Source organism: Columba livia, chromosome 1, assembly GCF_036013475.1.
Source record: "Columba livia isolate bColLiv1 breed racing homer chromosome 1, bColLiv1.pat.W.v2, whole genome shotgun sequence".
In the NCBI taxonomy this organism is placed as follows: domain Eukaryota; kingdom Metazoa; phylum Chordata; class Aves; order Columbiformes; family Columbidae; genus Columba; species Columba livia.
Window position 1 is genome coordinate 144,748,854 of NC_088602.1, and position 18,011 is coordinate 144,766,864.

At 38.6% G+C, this 18,011-nt stretch overlaps 1 protein-coding gene across 14 annotated transcripts in view; it reads right to left on the minus strand.

Annotated features, from left to right (window-relative positions):
• Nucleotides 1-18,011, minus strand: part of FGD4 (FYVE, RhoGEF and PH domain containing 4) — a 119,891-nt gene that overhangs the window by 18,806 nt on the left and 83,074 nt on the right. For all 14 annotated transcript variants that reach the window (XM_065034966.1, XM_065034977.1, XM_065035038.1 and 11 more), the window contains 3 exons: nucleotides 15,601-16,069; nucleotides 6,590-6,679; nucleotides 4,401-4,546 (listed from right to left, as the gene is read on the minus strand). In XM_065034966.1, the coding sequence (XP_064891038.1) occupies nucleotides 4,401-4,546; nucleotides 6,590-6,679; nucleotides 15,601-16,069 (705 nt within the window). The remainder of the gene's footprint in view (nucleotides 1-4,400; nucleotides 4,547-6,589; nucleotides 6,680-15,600; nucleotides 16,070-18,011) is intronic.

An 18,011-nucleotide genomic window follows, 5' to 3' on the forward strand; every position in this document is an offset into this window, starting at 1 on the left:
AAACAGGAAAGAAAAAAAGTCACACAAGGTTATAAAATGGATTCAAGTGTTTAATAGAGAGTCCTTCTGTTTGGGACCGCCTCATATAGAGTTCTAACGTAACCATTAAAACTGACCAGAATTAACGTAGAGTGTTCGTATCCTCTTGGATAATGTATAAGCATTATAGGTCATGTAGACAGTAAAGAAAGAAAAGCTATCTATAATAAAAAACTGGCAAGGTTTCGTTTACAAAACATGGGCTAATTTATTTTATTTGCACGTCCTTAAAACTACATTATCTTGTTTTGACGATACTTTTCCCTCCTAATATCTAACCTCCAACCTGTAGTTTTGTTTGAGGACTAAATCCATACTGTACAGCTTTCCTTCTGTGCCTCATACAAATAGATGTATTTACAACTTTTTAAAAAATCTAAGAAAACCTATGAAGTAGAGAGAATCCACTGGATTCCAGTCTTTCATGAGAACTTTCCCAATCACTAACAGCATCTTCCAATAAAACAGAGTAGTAAAGAAACTGATGGAGAGGCAGAAAGAAGCTGAACTCTTGACGCACACAATGAAAAGGGAATGGTACACATGCATATCCAAGAACCACAACAGGAAACATGTTTCACATTTCATTTTCAAGGACAGACTCAGAAATTCGGTACCTCTGGATTTCTGAAAGTCTGAAATCAATGTTGTGGTAGTGGTTTAAAGCAAAATTCAGTACTTCTGGATTTCTGGAAGTCTGAAATTTAGACCACTATGGAAGTGGTCTAAAGTGAAGCAATCTACTGCAATTACTTCAGCCATCTACTCCAGCACACCGCTTTTCCAAAAGAAAAGCTGTGCAGAAGGAAAAAGTTATTTGAATAGTGAATATTGCCAGGAGTGTCAAAGGCTGGTCAAGCTCCTCCTGGGGGTGCAGAAGGTACCTATGTAAAACCTGCCAGAGGTCTGAGCTACTGCTGGGCCTGGCAACCAAAGAAGGGGACAAGATAGGCTGGGAAGTTGGTGTCTGAAATCATCACGGATCTCCACCCTTAATTAGCTTAATGTATTTGTTCAACCACTTTACATGCAAGCAGACACACTTCCAAAGGCAAGCTAGCAGTTTAAAAGAAAACCCCACTCCTTTGATTCACTGAATGCCATCTCCCTGGGTTGGAATTTTATTGCAATGCAGCAGCACAATTTTTAACTGAAAATAAACCACAAATCATGCCAATTCCAGCAGAATCAAAATAAATGTGAATACATTTCTAAAGATCACCAGAAAAAAAAGGCATTAAGGTTTTCTGATAATTATAACAGATAAGTAATTTTAAAATTTTACAATTAAAAAAGCTTAAAGCAGAAAAGACTGCGGCAATCCTTTTATCTAAAGAATCTGCCACCAAAAGAAGTATACTTAACTGTTTCACAACTATTACTAGGTCAACATTAAAAGAAAATGTAAAAACTTTTATAAAGCAAGAAACAGGTACAGTTTGCTATGCCTGCTCCTTGGATACCTATGGCTGCTCATTTACAGAGTGCTGCAATTTCACTGTCTCTGAAGATTCAAAAATTTCAAAACTACTTTTCATGCAAGGTCCTCATATGTCCAAAGACTCTGAGGCTGTAAAGACACAAATTCATCATCATTTCAGTTAAGGAAGACAAGGCCCACATCGTACAAAGAGCTCTGGAAGAAGAGAAGGACAGGGAAATCTCAGAAAGCAGAACCTTCTGTGAACAGTATCCCCCCTTGATAGACTTCTAAATATAAATTAGTCCACCTCTTATTCAAAAGTTATGCACCATGAGCCAAAATATTAAATTCTACTAAATGCCATCGGGTCCAGGACACTTACTGTTCTCCTGGATAGACAGGTCAGAAAGGGAGTCATTACTATGGACCCAAATCAGCACGGCATTATTGCCAGACAAAGACAGCATCGTTACGTGGGTCAGGAACTAGGACTTCTCATTGTAATGTACGTACAGAAACACTTGATATTTCTGTATCATTAGACCACGATGGCATCCACGTTTGCATTCTACAAACTCAAACATTAAATAGCTGACTTAAACATGATTTATAACATCTCAGTTAAAATTGTCATGTCTGCAAGAAAACTAAGGAAAGTTCTGTAAAATCACAGCAAAAATTACTATAGAACAACTGGTTTTTCTTCCAATATGCAACCTAACAGACATCCAACAAAACTGAAAGTTGCGGTTTCAAAGCAAAACAAATAATGACGAGGTCAGCTCTAATTGCCATAGATTCTACAACTTTGTGTTGAAAGAATGAAATAATTTATTCACCAACGCCACCCCTCAGAGGTTGTCACACTGTATTCTTATATTCCTCCCCATGTATCTGCTATTGGTCACGCTCAGGTACAAAAGACAGAATTAGATAGGTATTTTGTTTAATGTGGGAACACTGTTATGCTCTGTTATGCTCTTTTCATGGGAAATATATTGCAACAAGGCTGTTTCCAGCGTCTTCAAACCATATGTTATAGAAGAGATTCAGCTCCAGCTGTTGCCCAACTCATTTGAGTCAGACATTTTCATTTCCACCCAATATGCTTAGATTCACACTCTCCTTTTTCTAAGAAAGAAGAACCTGCTTCTGACCGTCTTGGCCAGTTGCAAGACTATGTATTTTTACCTTAAGTTTTCAAAACAAACCACAACTCACGGAAAGTGTCAGGAAGTTTTATCCAGCTCTTTTTCAATAGAAGGACACGAACCTACTAACAGAACATAAGTATTTTCTATGTCCAATTAAGGGAATTGCTGAGGAAAATGAACTCTCCATCTGGCAGAAGCTGCTGTGCCAGACAATTTCAGAGATCGGTGATGGAGACCGAAAACTATCCCAGATTTTTCTTTCAGGAATGATCAGAAATTGTTCCATTCAACTGCAACCCTTCTAACTCCTCCAAAAAGCATAATGTTTTAAGGACATCTAAACAGGTGGTTGTCTCAGGTTCAGTGCAGAGGTCATTTCCAAACAATGCGGGAAAGATAACATCCTTATGCTGCAATTAGTTTTGCACTAAAAGTGAAAGCTCATCTGCAAAAGCGCTTTCCAACCCTTGCAGCTATGTAATTATATACACATTAGTGTGCAAATCTGCTAGTCTTTAAGGTAGCACAACCCATCTTCTGTGCTCTGTAAAGTTTCTAGCACAAAGTTTGAAGAGCACATCACAAATTTCATTTCAAATATATACAGCACTGACATAGTGTAGTGTTAACTGCTTTTTAAACATCGTTGGACTAAATCAAACTCCACCTCTTATCCAGGCATTCCTATTTCTTGACAGATTTTTTTCAGCTAATCAGAAGAAAAAGTTGGATTTACCCTACATAGTCATTCTGCAAGGAACACAAGTCAAGGTATAAGTTTTGCTTAATTCCATGACGCTTAGGTTTTATTTACTTTCTTGCATTACAGACTACACAGGGCTACCACATGTTTGTGCATATTAACTATTCTATTTTAAAGAAGCATCATTTTAAAGGGGAATTGTCTTGCAGAGTCAGGAGGATCTCTAAAGCACCACTCTGCAGTCTGAGAATTTTTCATACATGTCACAAGAATACACTATTTCTTATGTTTTTAGTGTGATTTTTTACAATTAAGGTTTTATATGAAAGTGAACTGGAAATGATATCTGGACAAACATTAGAATTCCTCACAATAAACCCCACATAACGTGGAATACAGCAACCAAACAGGTACTGAGGTGAAGCAAGTGAATGAAACAATTTTTTTAAATTATTTTTTTAAATTAGATGTCCCCTTTTTCCAAATAAGACAGGGAAACAGCAACGGTTTGGGACTTTTTTTTTTTTCCCCCACAATTACATGAGAGAGCAATATTTTAATATCTCCAGAATAGTATACAGCAAGGCAGGAGAAAGATACTGCAATAGTACAGAACATGATCATTAAAGAGTATATTTACAGCTCAGCTATCCTTCTTGCTTGCTCCAAATAGAGGTTCCTATCCTACCTTATTACAAAAAGCAATAATATCAAAGGTTATTGCACTACAAGGGTAGCATAAAACACATACGTTATTTATCTCAATTTTGTATCATGTGCAATGAATTCATCAGGTAGCAGGATTTCAGTCCAAACCTCTAATTCAGTAAGGCACTTAATCATGAGCAACCTCACTGGCTTCAGTGAGGTACACGTTCCCTATTTTGAGCAAATGACGCAAGTCCTCTACTGAGTCAGATCCCAAAGAAGAGTGGAAGAGCAGATGTTCTCCTACCCACAGTACTTCCTGGGCCTGGAGCACTTAATTATGAAGGTACCTTCCCTACCTCAACCGTGTGACAGAGTTTATACAGACATGGTTTTAGGAGTATAATATATTAACCAGTGAATTGCCTCTTACCATTCTTGCATTCTTTTCTCAAGTTCTGGAAGTAAGAATTTACTGTGGAAAGCATTTATTGATGAAATGTTAGAAAAGATTTTGTTAATCACTTCAGCTGGAAATGAACCTCTGTTGGCTTCCTCAAGGAGTCTGGAATAGAATACCTGCAATACAGAAAAACAGCCCTAAACCTCTTAGTTCGTTATCTTTAACCAATGGAAGACCATGTGTCTAACTGAGACAAGATTGATATTTAAATAATATAGACAGGTAATGACAAACTCATTTCCCTCACCAGAAGTTAGAAGTTTGTCCTCCCCTCACACCCTACATTTACTTGTAAGTCAGGAAAGTGCTGCAGGTGGAGCAGGCAGAAGGAAAGCCAAACCAAAGTATTGCTATTTTGGATGGACACCAAGCATCCTGTCCATCTTAACAGCTAGATCATCTCAGCTTTCCCAGTCCTCCAGTAATTTTTTCCACTCTTGCTTGCTTTTCAATTAGCAAGATGTCTGATCACCATTAACCCAACCGCTCTCTTTGTATGCTATATCCCCTTATCCTTTTGAAAATAAAATAACTAGCAAACTATAAGCAGTCCCAACATATCATTTAAAGCACAAAAGGATCCCAGTTCAGAGCGGGCTTGCTGTAGCCTCTTTAAAAACATATATTCCTTCATCGTCAGTGGGGTTTTACCTGACTAGATGCAGCTATTAAATGCATGCAGCCATTAATGTGCACATCACATAGAACAGTGCTTACAGCAAGCTGTGGCCCCCCTATCTCCCTCTCCCACACTTGAACAGGCTGCCTCTCCCTAGAAAGGGCTCCAGAAGTTTGGGAAAGAAGAGTCTGAAGACAGGAACTTGGGTAATCCCAAGTGAGACAGCAAAAGTGTCCTAAAAAGGAAAAAAAAAAGCCAGACACTTTCACCTGTACGTTAAAATACGCTCACTTGCTGCATCCCTGAGAAGACAGTTAGTTAATTTTGACAAGTTACTTTGAAGACTATAAAAGCTACATAACTTTTTAACCAAGTTTGGAAACAATCCCTTCCTAGTCTTCTGCTTTTATCTCATTAGCAGCACTCGGGCAGCTGTGCTTGAAACTCATTTTTCAGAACTCTGTCCAGTTAATATTTAGGCATAGGAGTAATGCACTTATGATCATGTCAAGGAAAATAATTGTACATTACTCATCAAAAACAAACTATGAAGAAAACATTTTCCTTTTTTATTTTTAAACTTCTCTAAATCAAAGTGGTGTTTGTTTGTTTGGGGGGTTGCAATACTTAGTCTTTTAAAACACATATCACACCCATCCCAATGGGAGCCAGCTAGGTAAATCTACTTTTATGAGGTTGATTACTTAGGTCTCCAAGCAGTCTGAACAATTCTTATGAGTTGAGGCTTTTTACTTTCCTCAACTCTGTATACAAGACTTATGCACTAAGACCTGAGAAATTTAAACAGTGATATCTGAGAAAAACATCATGGAGTAAAGCAATCCATAGCTACAGGTATTCAGGCAAAATGGATTTAGGTGTTAACTGAGAAAGTAAGAAAGTCTTAAAAAGGAAAATACTAATACTCAAGAACTACACACTTTCACATTTAAGAAATATCGGTTTTAGTCTACAGAGCAAAAGGATTAAAATCTTTCCTCAAATAAGAGTAATTTTTGTTCATTTCAATAGGATTATTATAAACATATGGTGAGGAAAACAGGGCATATACAGTTTAGAATGGGCGTCTTCCTAGGTTGTTTGCTACTAAAGCAAAATTCTGTTCAGGTGGCTCAAAGATTTAGTAATTTTCTAGTGGGCAGGAAATTTCAGTATTATAAAATTACACCCTTCTTGTCTGCGTCATCAGAAGCCAAGAAATGAGTGAGCATAAAATTATCCATCCTCTTTGTTAGAAAGGCTGCTAGAATGAGGTCTGCACTACTACTGCTTATGGTAACATTTACACACACAGAATCTATTGCACGGATACCTACAAAATTCTGTCACTTTTTAAAATCTAGTTTTTGTAAAAGAGAAACACAGGCAAAGTTATGTGGAAAGAGCGAATGACTGACTGGAAAAGTCAGCAAAGTGAGGAAAAACATACCACCTCTTTAATGTAATTTATATACATGGTCATGCATAGTCATTCAAGTGAATTCAAGGCAAGAAAGAAATAAATTCAAGGAAAATGTACCCCATCGAGGAGGTCAAGTCGGCTAACGTAGGCTTTTTCTGTTTGCAGAAGTTCACTGGCAATTTTGTGACGTTTCTGTTCATCTGTCTCCTGGAGGAAAATAAGAAGAGCTCTTAGGATACTAGAGGAAACATAACTGAATTCTAAAAGAAATACCTTACTGTCCAAAAAGCACCTGAAATCCAAACCTTGCATTTAGTAATAGACACACCGTTTTGAAAACCACAAACTTTCCAGCAGTTCAATCAACAGAAAAGTCAGAGGAGGATAAAAATCCAACTGCTTAGTAAAACTCAAAGCCTGAACCATTTAGTATTTCTCAGTTTGTACAGGGATGTTTGCCAAAGCACCAACTCCATACTTAACAACATCCTGCTAATCGAGTACCACTGACCTTTCAGAGCTGGAAGAACTGATTTGCAGAATAAGAGGGAACAGATGGGATTAGTTGGTGTTCGCCCCCACCCCCGTTTGAAAGCTACTTGAACTGCATGTTCTTTGCACAACAGAATTACTGGAAAATACTGTACAAAATGTTGTATATTCATCAGTACACTCTTTGCTGATTAATTGTTGACTGCAATTAGAGAACTTAAAAGATTTTCATACAAAAAAAAATTATTTTTTATTAAAAGGTTCATTTTTTATTAAAACCTGCATTCCAATTTCAATATTAAACTAAATGCCAGAATACAAAATTATGAGTTGCTACGTGAAGTTACTTCAAAGCAAACAATGAAAGCACACCTTCATGAAATATTAAAATATTAGGGAAATGCATCATGCTTCTAAGTGTCACATACAAAGTAAAACTTCCATTACAAGATTTTTTTTTTCTTCCAGATTTGGTGCTAGTGCTGAAAAGTGTTCACATCTAACGTCATCTGAGTCTTTCCTAAGTAAATGACAGCCTTATCACAGTGCTTGGGGGAAACCGGTAATTTTCTAGACAAACCATAGCAAGTCTTTATACCAAAAAATAAAGTAGGAGAGCTTGAAAGAGTTATTTCTGATTTCAAACTGCACACTGCTTTCCACAAGAGTACAGTAAACATTTGTGAGTACATTTATAAAGATAGCTTAGAGAGTACTGAATACTAAAGTACAGTCTTTTCATTTAAAGGACTTCAGTGGCTTTTTTCCCCTTTTCAGTACTCAATAAGTATTCCAAATTTGAACACATTTCAATTCTAATCTGCACTGTTAACAGTCGTACTGCTACACTGCAAGCCTCCTCTCTAAATACAGGCTTTCAATAGTGACTTCAAAGCTGTTCATTAAATCTGTTTAAATCAGCATAGCAACCACAGTAACCTACAGAACGGCATTTTAAGTGCTGTCAAGAGACATTGCAGGGAGCTGGAGGATTAGCTGTTACAGCTACAGCATGATGTTTAGCGCAGCCATTTACAAGGGATCTCTCATGCGAACTTGAGGCACAAAACCATGGAAGCTTCTAGTTCCCCGACAATTTTTTTTTCTCCCCAAAACCCCATTTGCTCCCTGAAGCACTGATATAGGACCAATTGACACTTTTCAGAAGAGAACATGAACTAATTAAGAGAGGGAAAAATCACACATAACAGACTCAAAAATATCACACAAAATTCAGAAAAAGCATTTAATCCTCGCTCTAAAATCAGGGCAAATCTCTCTTACTCTCCCACCGCACTCTGACCGCAGCTTTCCCATCCTCTCAGTATCAATCTTGCACATCTTCCTAATTCTTGAACCTCAGACTCTACATCTATCACACTACCCGACTCAGGAATCTTCTGCATGGGGAAAAATACACACCACAGATGAGTTCTCTTTTAATCACAGTAGCCTGCTCTTATTTCAGCATAAGAACACCCACCTACAGGGTTAGACCAGTGCAAGAATAACACAAAACCGTATTGTTGCTTTTCTTTTAGGGAAGTCCTCAAGTTTCCCACCTCACCATCTCAGTATTTGTCCACATGTGACATGAACTCCCAGCTGTATTTTCTGCTACTAGCTCCATCCTCCTCCCTATTCCTTTGCCCACACTTCAGTGCTCTGTCTAGTATCTCATCTAAATAAAAGCACTTGGTTTCCACGAGGTGACTCCAGCTTCCTTCCTTGTGGGAACAACAGGTCACTGGGGCTATTTGTTAGTAGTGGATCCATCTCCCATGGCACTTTTCTTGATGGAAGTGGCAGCCACTTGCCCTGAGCGCATGGGATGGACTGGGTTCAGACGCACAGGTGGATGCACGGGTCCTGGCTTTGGATACCACACGGCGACATACACTTGGTGGAAAGGCTGAACACTATGCAGAGCCAGCGCTGCAGCTGGTATATATATGTGTCCATACACATACATATATGTTTATTTCTTACTTTCCGGGGATTCATTTGCAGCCAACCCAGCTCTGTTGTGGCACACACCACACTGCACTGAAGCTCCGCCCCCAGCTGCCCACCCACCCATCCCTCCTGGAAGCAGGCATGCAGGGACCAGCCAAGCCAAGGGCTCTGGGCAGGCAGACCCCAAGAAAGGGCTCAGCTCCTGCAGACCCAAATGTGGCTATTACAAGTAGCAGGGAGCAAATCTCACAACATACTTTAGAAATAAATCCTAAATAATGTTTTGTGACAGTAAGAATGACAGAGCTTTTCATTATTAGAGCTGTTCAACAAAACAGCCCTGAAAAACCTCAGAGAAAATGGAGGGAAATTCTTGAAAAAAACCCCAAACTTTAAAAGCCATGGAAAACATGAAGATAGAACTCAGCTTCTGAGAGCTTCAGTGCTTCCCCTAAAGAAATACTGTATCAAATCTGTAAAGAGCTACTGTATCAAATCTAATCATTAACAGTAAAAAGGAATTTTAATTCCCTTTTAAGTCACAAGTCAAGCTTTCTTTTCACAGGATGTAACCATAAATGCACACATCTATTTTCACAAGTAGAATAATAAAATAATAGAAATGAGAGGTGCAGACACATTCTTTTTTCAGGAAAAGTTTCATATTTCCCTTCTATGATTTCTTTATGCTTTTAGTAATCCAGTATTTATATTGGGTTCCTTGCCATTAACAAAAAGCACTGAGACAAAAAATTACTACAAGGTATACCTGGATACGAACCCTATCACTTCAAGCACAACTTTGATGATTGCAGGGAACTTTACAAACTTCTGTGGCAATCCATAGCACATGGCAACTCAACATATTAAAACCATCAGGAATGGTTAGTGTGATAAACAACGTTCACATTAGAGGTGCAGCATTTCCATGGATGATGAAACTACCAGAAGTGTGAGGTAACATTATGTTCCTGATGTCTGCTTCAAAGCAGAAAGCAGCCACATTAAAGATATTTAGGCAGCTTATTCAAGCACTTGAGCAATTCAAAAGAATAAACGTCTAGTCTTTTCCAAATAAAAGGCAAAAATTGAATTATACATAACTATCCTTTCTGTGGCTGCAACTGAACTGAATTCTTGGTTCTACTTGTCTTGCACAAAGTAACCTTTGAAAACTCCAAATTCAGAGAATTTTTAATTACATAAAGCTATAAGCATATAAAATTTGACAAGGTGCCTAACTATTCAAGATATTATAACTTTTTATTTCTTTCCATGAAATAGTTCATATGCTAAATGTGGGTATATAAACAAGAAACAACTTTATTGCTTAGCAAAGAAAAGATATGAAGGTAACTTAGGTCAGTTGTTACCATCATCTCTAATGACCCAAAAAAGATTGTTGTTGTTGTTGTTGCATCATTTATTAACTGAGGTATTTAAAAATTAATAATCTCAATCAGACCATACTTTCTGCTCTACCCAGACATTTGCAAAAAGTTCATCAGTAAGGGCTGCAAACTCCATCTCTATATAGGATGCTTACAGTAAATATTTCACCTGGGCTTAATTATGTATTCTTCAGTACAAAGTAACACATCCTTAGAATCATTACATCATTATGGATGCTTAAGAAGCTAAAAAAAGTAATCTTTACCTAAATTGTTCTTGAACTCTCAAGTCAAGATGATGTATGGAAAATGCTGCTGAGAGTACGAACTCTTTGCATCTGTGTTCATATTTCCTAAAATTGTTCTTCCATTGTCCTAAATTTGCAAAAATTACACTACTTTAAATGACACTTAACATAAAACTAAGTCAAAATACAGCCATAACTTATTACCCAAACCAAACAGCAGTCATCTCCCATCTAGAAAACTATACCTACCAACTTAACAGTGATGCTGTATATGATTCAGCCCTGTGTAGTGTAGCACTTGCCCCAACACAGACAGGGTAAGATATGTAGAATAAGAAAAAATACCATCCAATCTATGTTGTGCTTATTTGTAATGCTGGGTTTTGTCTAAAGGAACAGAGTGGGGTTTTCTTTTCTAAAACCATTCATGCCATAGCTGCTTCATGATCCAAAGCTTTCTTCCGTAAGTATTTGCAATATAAGTGTAAATTTCCATGACAATTTAAGATTCCCTTCAATCTGTTAAGTCCTCATGGTTTCTAAATCAAGGAATGGAATAAACTTTGCAAGACCTGCAATTAAAATCCTAAATGCTACCATTGCTTTCTGGCATACTAACTCCATGCAACAGTCCATTGCAGGAATGATGGGTGAGTTTCTTGCACAGTAACCAAGAAAAGCAGTAAAGATCATGGTATCCCTAAAGAGGCAATTCTTTTCAGCAGAACTTATACATTTATATTGGGTGCTGAAGATGCACAGCTTTGTTCACAAAATACTGTTGCTAAAGATGAGCATAAAACTATAGAACCAGGAAGAAGCCGGTAGAATCTCTCAAACATTGTAACAGATAACATTTATGGCCATGAAATTAACTTAGCAAGGAATCTTCACTCTATTTAAATCAAAACTCCTCCTTACATTCAGAAATGTATGATCTGGCCAGGAAGGCCAATGGCATCCTGGGGTGCATTAGAAGGGCGGTGGTTAGTAGGGCAAGAGAGGTTCTCCTTCCCCTCTATTCTGCCCTGGTGAGACCACATCTGGAATATTGTGTCCAGTTCTGGGCCCCTCAGTTCAAGAAGGACAGAGAACTGCTGGAGAGAGTCCAGCACAGGGCAACAAAGGTGATGAAGGGAGTGGAGCATCTCCCTTATGAGGAAAGGCTGAGGGAGCTGGGGCTCTTTAGCTTGGAGAAGAGACTGAGGGGTGACCTCATTCATGTTTACAGATATATAAAGGGTGTCACGAGGATGGAGCCAGGCTCTTTTCAGTGACAACAGGACAAGAGGTAATGGGTACAAACCGGAACACAAAAGGTTCCACTTAAATTTGAGAAGAAACTTCTTCTCAGTGAGGGTGCCAGAGCACTGGAACAGGCTGCCCAGGGAGGTTGTGGAGTCTCCTACTCTGGAGGCATTTAAGACCTGCCTGGACACCTTCCTGTGTAACCTCATCTAGGTGTTCCTGCTCTGGCACGGGGATTGGACTAGATGATCTTTTGAGGTCACTTCCAATCCCTAACATTCTGTGATTCTGTGATCTCCACCAGGTTTTGCATCGGAACACCAGATCCCTCAACATTGTCATTAAAAGGAGACATCAAGTAAGGACTTTATTAAAGATGCACAATTGACTCTTCTCCATCTGTGGCATGCATGCAGTCTATATCCTTATTTCCTACCAGTCTCACAACAAATACTGAAGCATTTGTCTTCTTGTCTTCAGTCGGCTCTGGCAGCAGATTTCTCACAAGATGTTATTCAGGAAGTTAATTGATTGGGATGTTCTCGTACTGTTCAGCCTCCACATTTTAGGCAAACCAAATTTTATGACAGAAGGTGCTTCTGCTGCAAGACAGGAAACTTTTCACTTTAAATTGTCTTTTTTATTTGTGATATTTGTAGTTTCTGACGTTCAAGCTAATACAGGAAATAAGGGAATAAAGTATACTCTGCTCTGGTCATCTGGTGAAAATGTTCCTTAACCCTGCAAAATTTAGTAAGTTTAGACAAAACTTTTCCAGGACCTACATGCATCTGACTTTAGTCAGATCTACAGTGCTAAGGAACAAAAAAAATTAAATGGCAAGAGCAACTTTATTTCAAAATAAGCTTTCTTTTTTTAAGTCTAAAAAGCAACTTTTTCTCCGGTTTTGCACCATTCCCCAGTTTAATTTACCATTTCCAGCAGTGCACTTTGTTTATTTCTGCTGTACGTGTATGCATTTACAATGCAATAGCACTACTTTCTTATCTTCCCTGAATTAGGAAATACGGCATGCAGGAGACAAAGAAAAGACTTTGCATTAGTATCTATCTATCTATCTATATCAGATGCGTAATTTAAAGTTTGTCTATGACTCACATACATCTGCTTCTATTGCTTTTATCCAATTGCACCTACACTTGTTTAATTAAAAAGAGCAGAAAAGTGCTGTTAGTCTGCACAGTGCAACTTCAGCTGGACTGCATCCCAGTTTTAAGATTCTTTACTGACTGAGTGCTTAGCAAAACCACAGACTGTCTAAATGCTTTTGCTTCTTCCCAGTGGCTGCTTGGACACAGTTGCAGCTTAAAGCTCTACCAGACCTCTCCTGTTCCTAACCACCCTCCTCCTATTCCAGACAGCATTGCAACAGCTACATAGACCTCCACAAGGGTGATTTAAATCTACAGGTTGCATTAACCCAAACTAAATCAGGGCTTGATTTTGTCAAGCATGGTCCTTAGGATCAGTTTGTGGTAGACATGCTTCTTAAACTCACTAGACTAAAGGGGACATTCTTGTATCGCAAGCAAGCTGGTGCCTAGGAAGTTCTGTGACCCAGCTCAGCTTTACAGACTGAGTTCTCCACTGATGCCAACTGAAGAGTCATCCTGCATAGGCTTGTTTCAGGTTACCCTTTATATTTTTTTACCCTTCTAGCACCAGAAAACCATAAATCTAGTAACAGTCACATTACATCTCACAATTCGACTCCTGGTCAGTATAGGGCAGATCGCATGTGTTGGTCACCCAGCAGCTCAAAGACAGATTTTTATGAGTTTGCTGCCATTAGCATTTGCCCAGTTCCTTCCTGGACTTTACAAACAGGACTGCCTCTCATTTCTGCTTTTTCCTGAAAATGCTGCCAGCACCTTACTGTGTGACTTGGATTCAAACTTAACATCATTGCCCACTGAGTGTTCAGCACTTTATTGGCACAGTGAGGGGAAACAGGCATCACTAAACAGGAGACAGAAATATAATGAGAGGTGTGGCAGGTTAAAGGTACCTTGGACCGAGACCAGGCTTATGTTCAGATAAGAATCGTAATGTTCATTCACCACTGGCAAAAACAATCCCCAAAACAGACAAGAAATCCCCCATGCAATAGCACCTTCCCAGCATTACCTAGGATATTTTATCCTGTAATGCACAATTTGAGACCCACCTTCCCCGTACACAGAATTTACCCTCAAGCACATGTATATGTGACCCCTGGCTCGCTAAACTCAAGCACTTGGAAATGTCTATGGGTAGCTAATGCAGGTGTACTCCTGCAGGCAGCGAAGAGCTTTATCCTAGAATCATAGACTCATAGAATGCCCTGGGCTGGAAAGGACCCAAAAGGATTGAGTTCAACTCCTGTCCTTGCATAGGACACCCCAAAATTCACACCATGTGTCTGAGGGCTTGTCTAGTCTCTTGAACACTGTCAAACTTGGGGCTGTGACACCTCCCTGGGGAGCCTGTTCCAGTGCTCCAGCACCCTCTGGGGGAAGAACCTTTTCCTAACATCCAACCCAAACCTCCCCTGGCACATCTTCCTGACATTCCCTTGGGTTCTGTCACTGATCACAAGAGAGAAGAAATCAGCACCTGCTCCTCCTCTTCCCCTTGTGAGGAAGCTGTAACCGCCATGAGGTCTCCCCTCAGAATCCTCCAGGCTGAACAAACTAAGTGACTTTTCCTGCTCCTCACATGGTTTCTGCTCCAAAACCTTCACCAACTTTGCAGCTGTGTTCTGGACACTTGGTGCTCAGTTGTTTGGCTCTGTGGTGAAGAGAAAGGCTGGAAGGGTCCAGCCCAGCTCTCCCACCACAGCTTGCACAGCACGGCTGGACCAGAACTGTTAAAGATGTCCTCTAACTTACCAGTGCTTTAATATGTGAAGGCGAACTGCATAATTAAGCTTTTCGAAGTGGAAATATGCACAATTTTTCAGCAATTAATTTTCCCAAGACAGACTTTCTTCCACCCACTTATTTTGGTTAATTATTTAAAACCTGATTTAAGAGGAAGCTCAAGTGGTATAAGTTCTCCTTGCTACCAAGGCATATATTTATTATACTCTGAACCTGGTGTCTATCTGATAGCTAGCAGACTGTCACTGCCTTTCCAGCTTGGACTTGGCAATGACATCCAAGTTAACGATTCACACAACAGTTCTGCATGAAGTCCTGTCATTGCAGTTTATGACACGTGGAATTTTATTTTATATGCACCACTAACATGTGTCCCTTGTAGTCTGGCACAGCTGAAGCTTAGTGCTAAATATGTACATGTATTTCAGCTTCGCTTTTTTTTTTAACTCTCAGATGCCTAAGGGAGGAAGATAAAAGGAAAGATAAGAGTAAACCTTTTTTTTTCCTTTTTAAATTTTCTTCTATACTCTGAGAACACATTTGAAACATCAGTAGTCTTTTGGATATTGATCCAAATGCTCTAGAATTTCTGACATTTTTCCAGGCTAACAGTACAAAATTACCAACACCACAAAAATTTTGCCAAAGCAATTTTTTTCCTTGCTGTTTTCAGAACTGTGTCACTGAACTGTCACTGGATAGTCAAATTCCCACCTCTCTTTTTGTAGTTACTGATGTTTTTAACATTGCCTTTTTTAAAAGTAAATAGTAACAGATTTTCAACTGCAGAGGAAAAAAATAAAATATTTTCAACTTTCTGCCCTGCTCTGGGAAGCTTATTTTTGTAAATAAAAACCTAGAGAAAACACAAAGTAGTAATACAGCAAGAAAGAAACAACTTCTCTCTTTACCTTTGTTTCTACAGGTTGCTCTTGCTTATTGACTTCCTCATTTGGTTCTTCCTTCACGTTAGTATTAATTGTTAGAGTTTCATTTTCAGATGGGAGCAGTGTATCCCTGCTTGGAGTCCTGTAGCAGCTGTTAAGCATCTGTCCTTCACAAGCTGTCACACTTTGCAGTGACTCTCTGGAGGTACTTTCTCTTTCCCCATTTATCAAGCTGCTGTCAATGGCATGATCTGGAACCAGGGTGGAGACAGCGGAGCCGCGATCAGGTAATCTGTCCTCATCTTCCGTCTGGTCTTGTGCTACTACTCCATTGGCTGTGTGCAGCTGTGCAACCTGAGTTTTGTCGGTATTACTGTTTCCCTGTTTTTGTAGTGGGTGCTGGGAGGGGACTTTTGGCTGAGGTGATGGTGTTAACCCATATCTTCCTTGAGATTTAGTAATGTGGAGAACGGAGGAATCTTTCTTCAAATCGCTAGGATTTAACAGGCAAAAAACACCAAACAAAATATACATGAGAGAAAAGTTAAGCATGGCATTATAGAAAATCCCTGGTATGGGGAAGAGGAGAGTTGAACCATATAACTGATTCCCTCCAAAACATTTCTTTTTTTTTTCTATGTTAATATCAGGAAGTCCAGGCCATCAAGACTTGAACTGCATTATTCAATCAAAACACACATATCTTACTGGAAACTCAGCATGCCATCCATATTGATTCATGGCATCCTCATCTCTCTTGAATATCCTCTGTAAAATAGAAGGCAGTGTGACCAGCTAGAGTAACAGACAAGGGAACTGAGGCACTAACACATGTAGTAACTTGCCCAAGGCATCCCAGGAGATTACTGGCAGAAATTGAGAAAGACTCAGGGTCTCCCAAGTCCCAGTCCAACGCTTAAACTAACAAGAAGCCTGTTCCCCAATTGCCCTTTAATTATGTAAAAATGCACAAAAAAACATCCAAGAACATTTAGCATCCCTTTCCTTAGTTCAGCATACTGCAGGAAAAGCTTTAAATCCTTAGCCCATTTCTTCCCCTAGATAGTTTATTTAGCAGTGTCCTTTCATCATGCTGCATCTTTTCTGAAGTTTTTTTTTTTTCCTCCAGATTGTATCTCTCCTTTAAACATAGATTATCCCTTGTCCATAACTTTCATTATCTCTTTCTCTGTTTTATTTTAGAGATTTTGAATTTTATATAATTATAAATTAATAATTACTAATATAAATGGTAGCCTACTCTGTAAATGTGCCTGGCTTCACTATAGTTTAGAATTTTAAAAAAATATAACTGAAACCAAAATAAAATCTATACATTTTTGTCTGAAGTACATTTAACAAGGCATATTCAACTTGGAAAAGGATACCATGGCTATCCTCTAACATATTGTTCCTAGTATGGACCATTTACCTTCTGGAAAGATGAAGACTGCTTATAAACTGTATGTTTACTCCTTATTTATAGGACAGTTTACACAACTACTGTAAACATACTCTGCAATTTCATACACATAGCTCAAAAAATATCTTACACTACCTTCATCTTCTCCCGTCATATAACAAAGAAATTTAAATCAGTTTTCCTTTAGTTGTGTAAAGATTGTCTTTTCTTAAAAATAAGTTTAACTCAAAGACAGAATTAATTTACATTTTTCAATTTCATGCACACAGCAAAGAGGTTTAATTAACTTTTTGCCATCCCTACATGTTTGTGGGCTGTACAGACTAATGAAAATATGTTATCATAATTGACAATCACAGTTTGCAGTTCATGAACATCCTACCTAGTCATTTGAAGACCAATAATTACAAGTGAAGTTTACTTTCATGGAAGACATATTTTGTGAGCTGAGCTCATTTCAAAACCAGGAATTGCTCCCACAGCCACTGTAGGATATGCCAGAACTCAGCATGCTAATTATGAAAGTTTCTCATAAGCAGAGATCATAGAGTTGAGGAAAATTTAATCTTTGGACAGATTATTTGCTGTACTTAATGAATTATGTCAGCCAAAAAGCAACTCGGCTTCTCCTAGTCCCCAAAACAAAACATCTCTTTTTTAAAAAAATCTACAAATAAGAAAGCTTTCCTTGCTTACTTTACAACTTCCCCTACAAGGCAGCAGAGATATCTAGGAAGAAGAAATGTAGGGCTCATTGGTGTAGGGTACAAAAGAACTGAGGAGTTTCCTTTCACAGAAAGGATAAAATTACTTATCTAAGGATACTGCAATGTTAAAAATATTTAGATGATGCTTTGGAGGAAGACTGGGAAACAGAGTGACAACAGGACTGGAGACCTGTGCTAAAAGAATTCACAGGACCTTCAGTGCTGCAGTAACTTCTTTTTCTCATCTTTTGTCAGCTGTCATGACAGCAGTGCAATTAAGTCTTGGTCTAATGACAGAAGTTTCT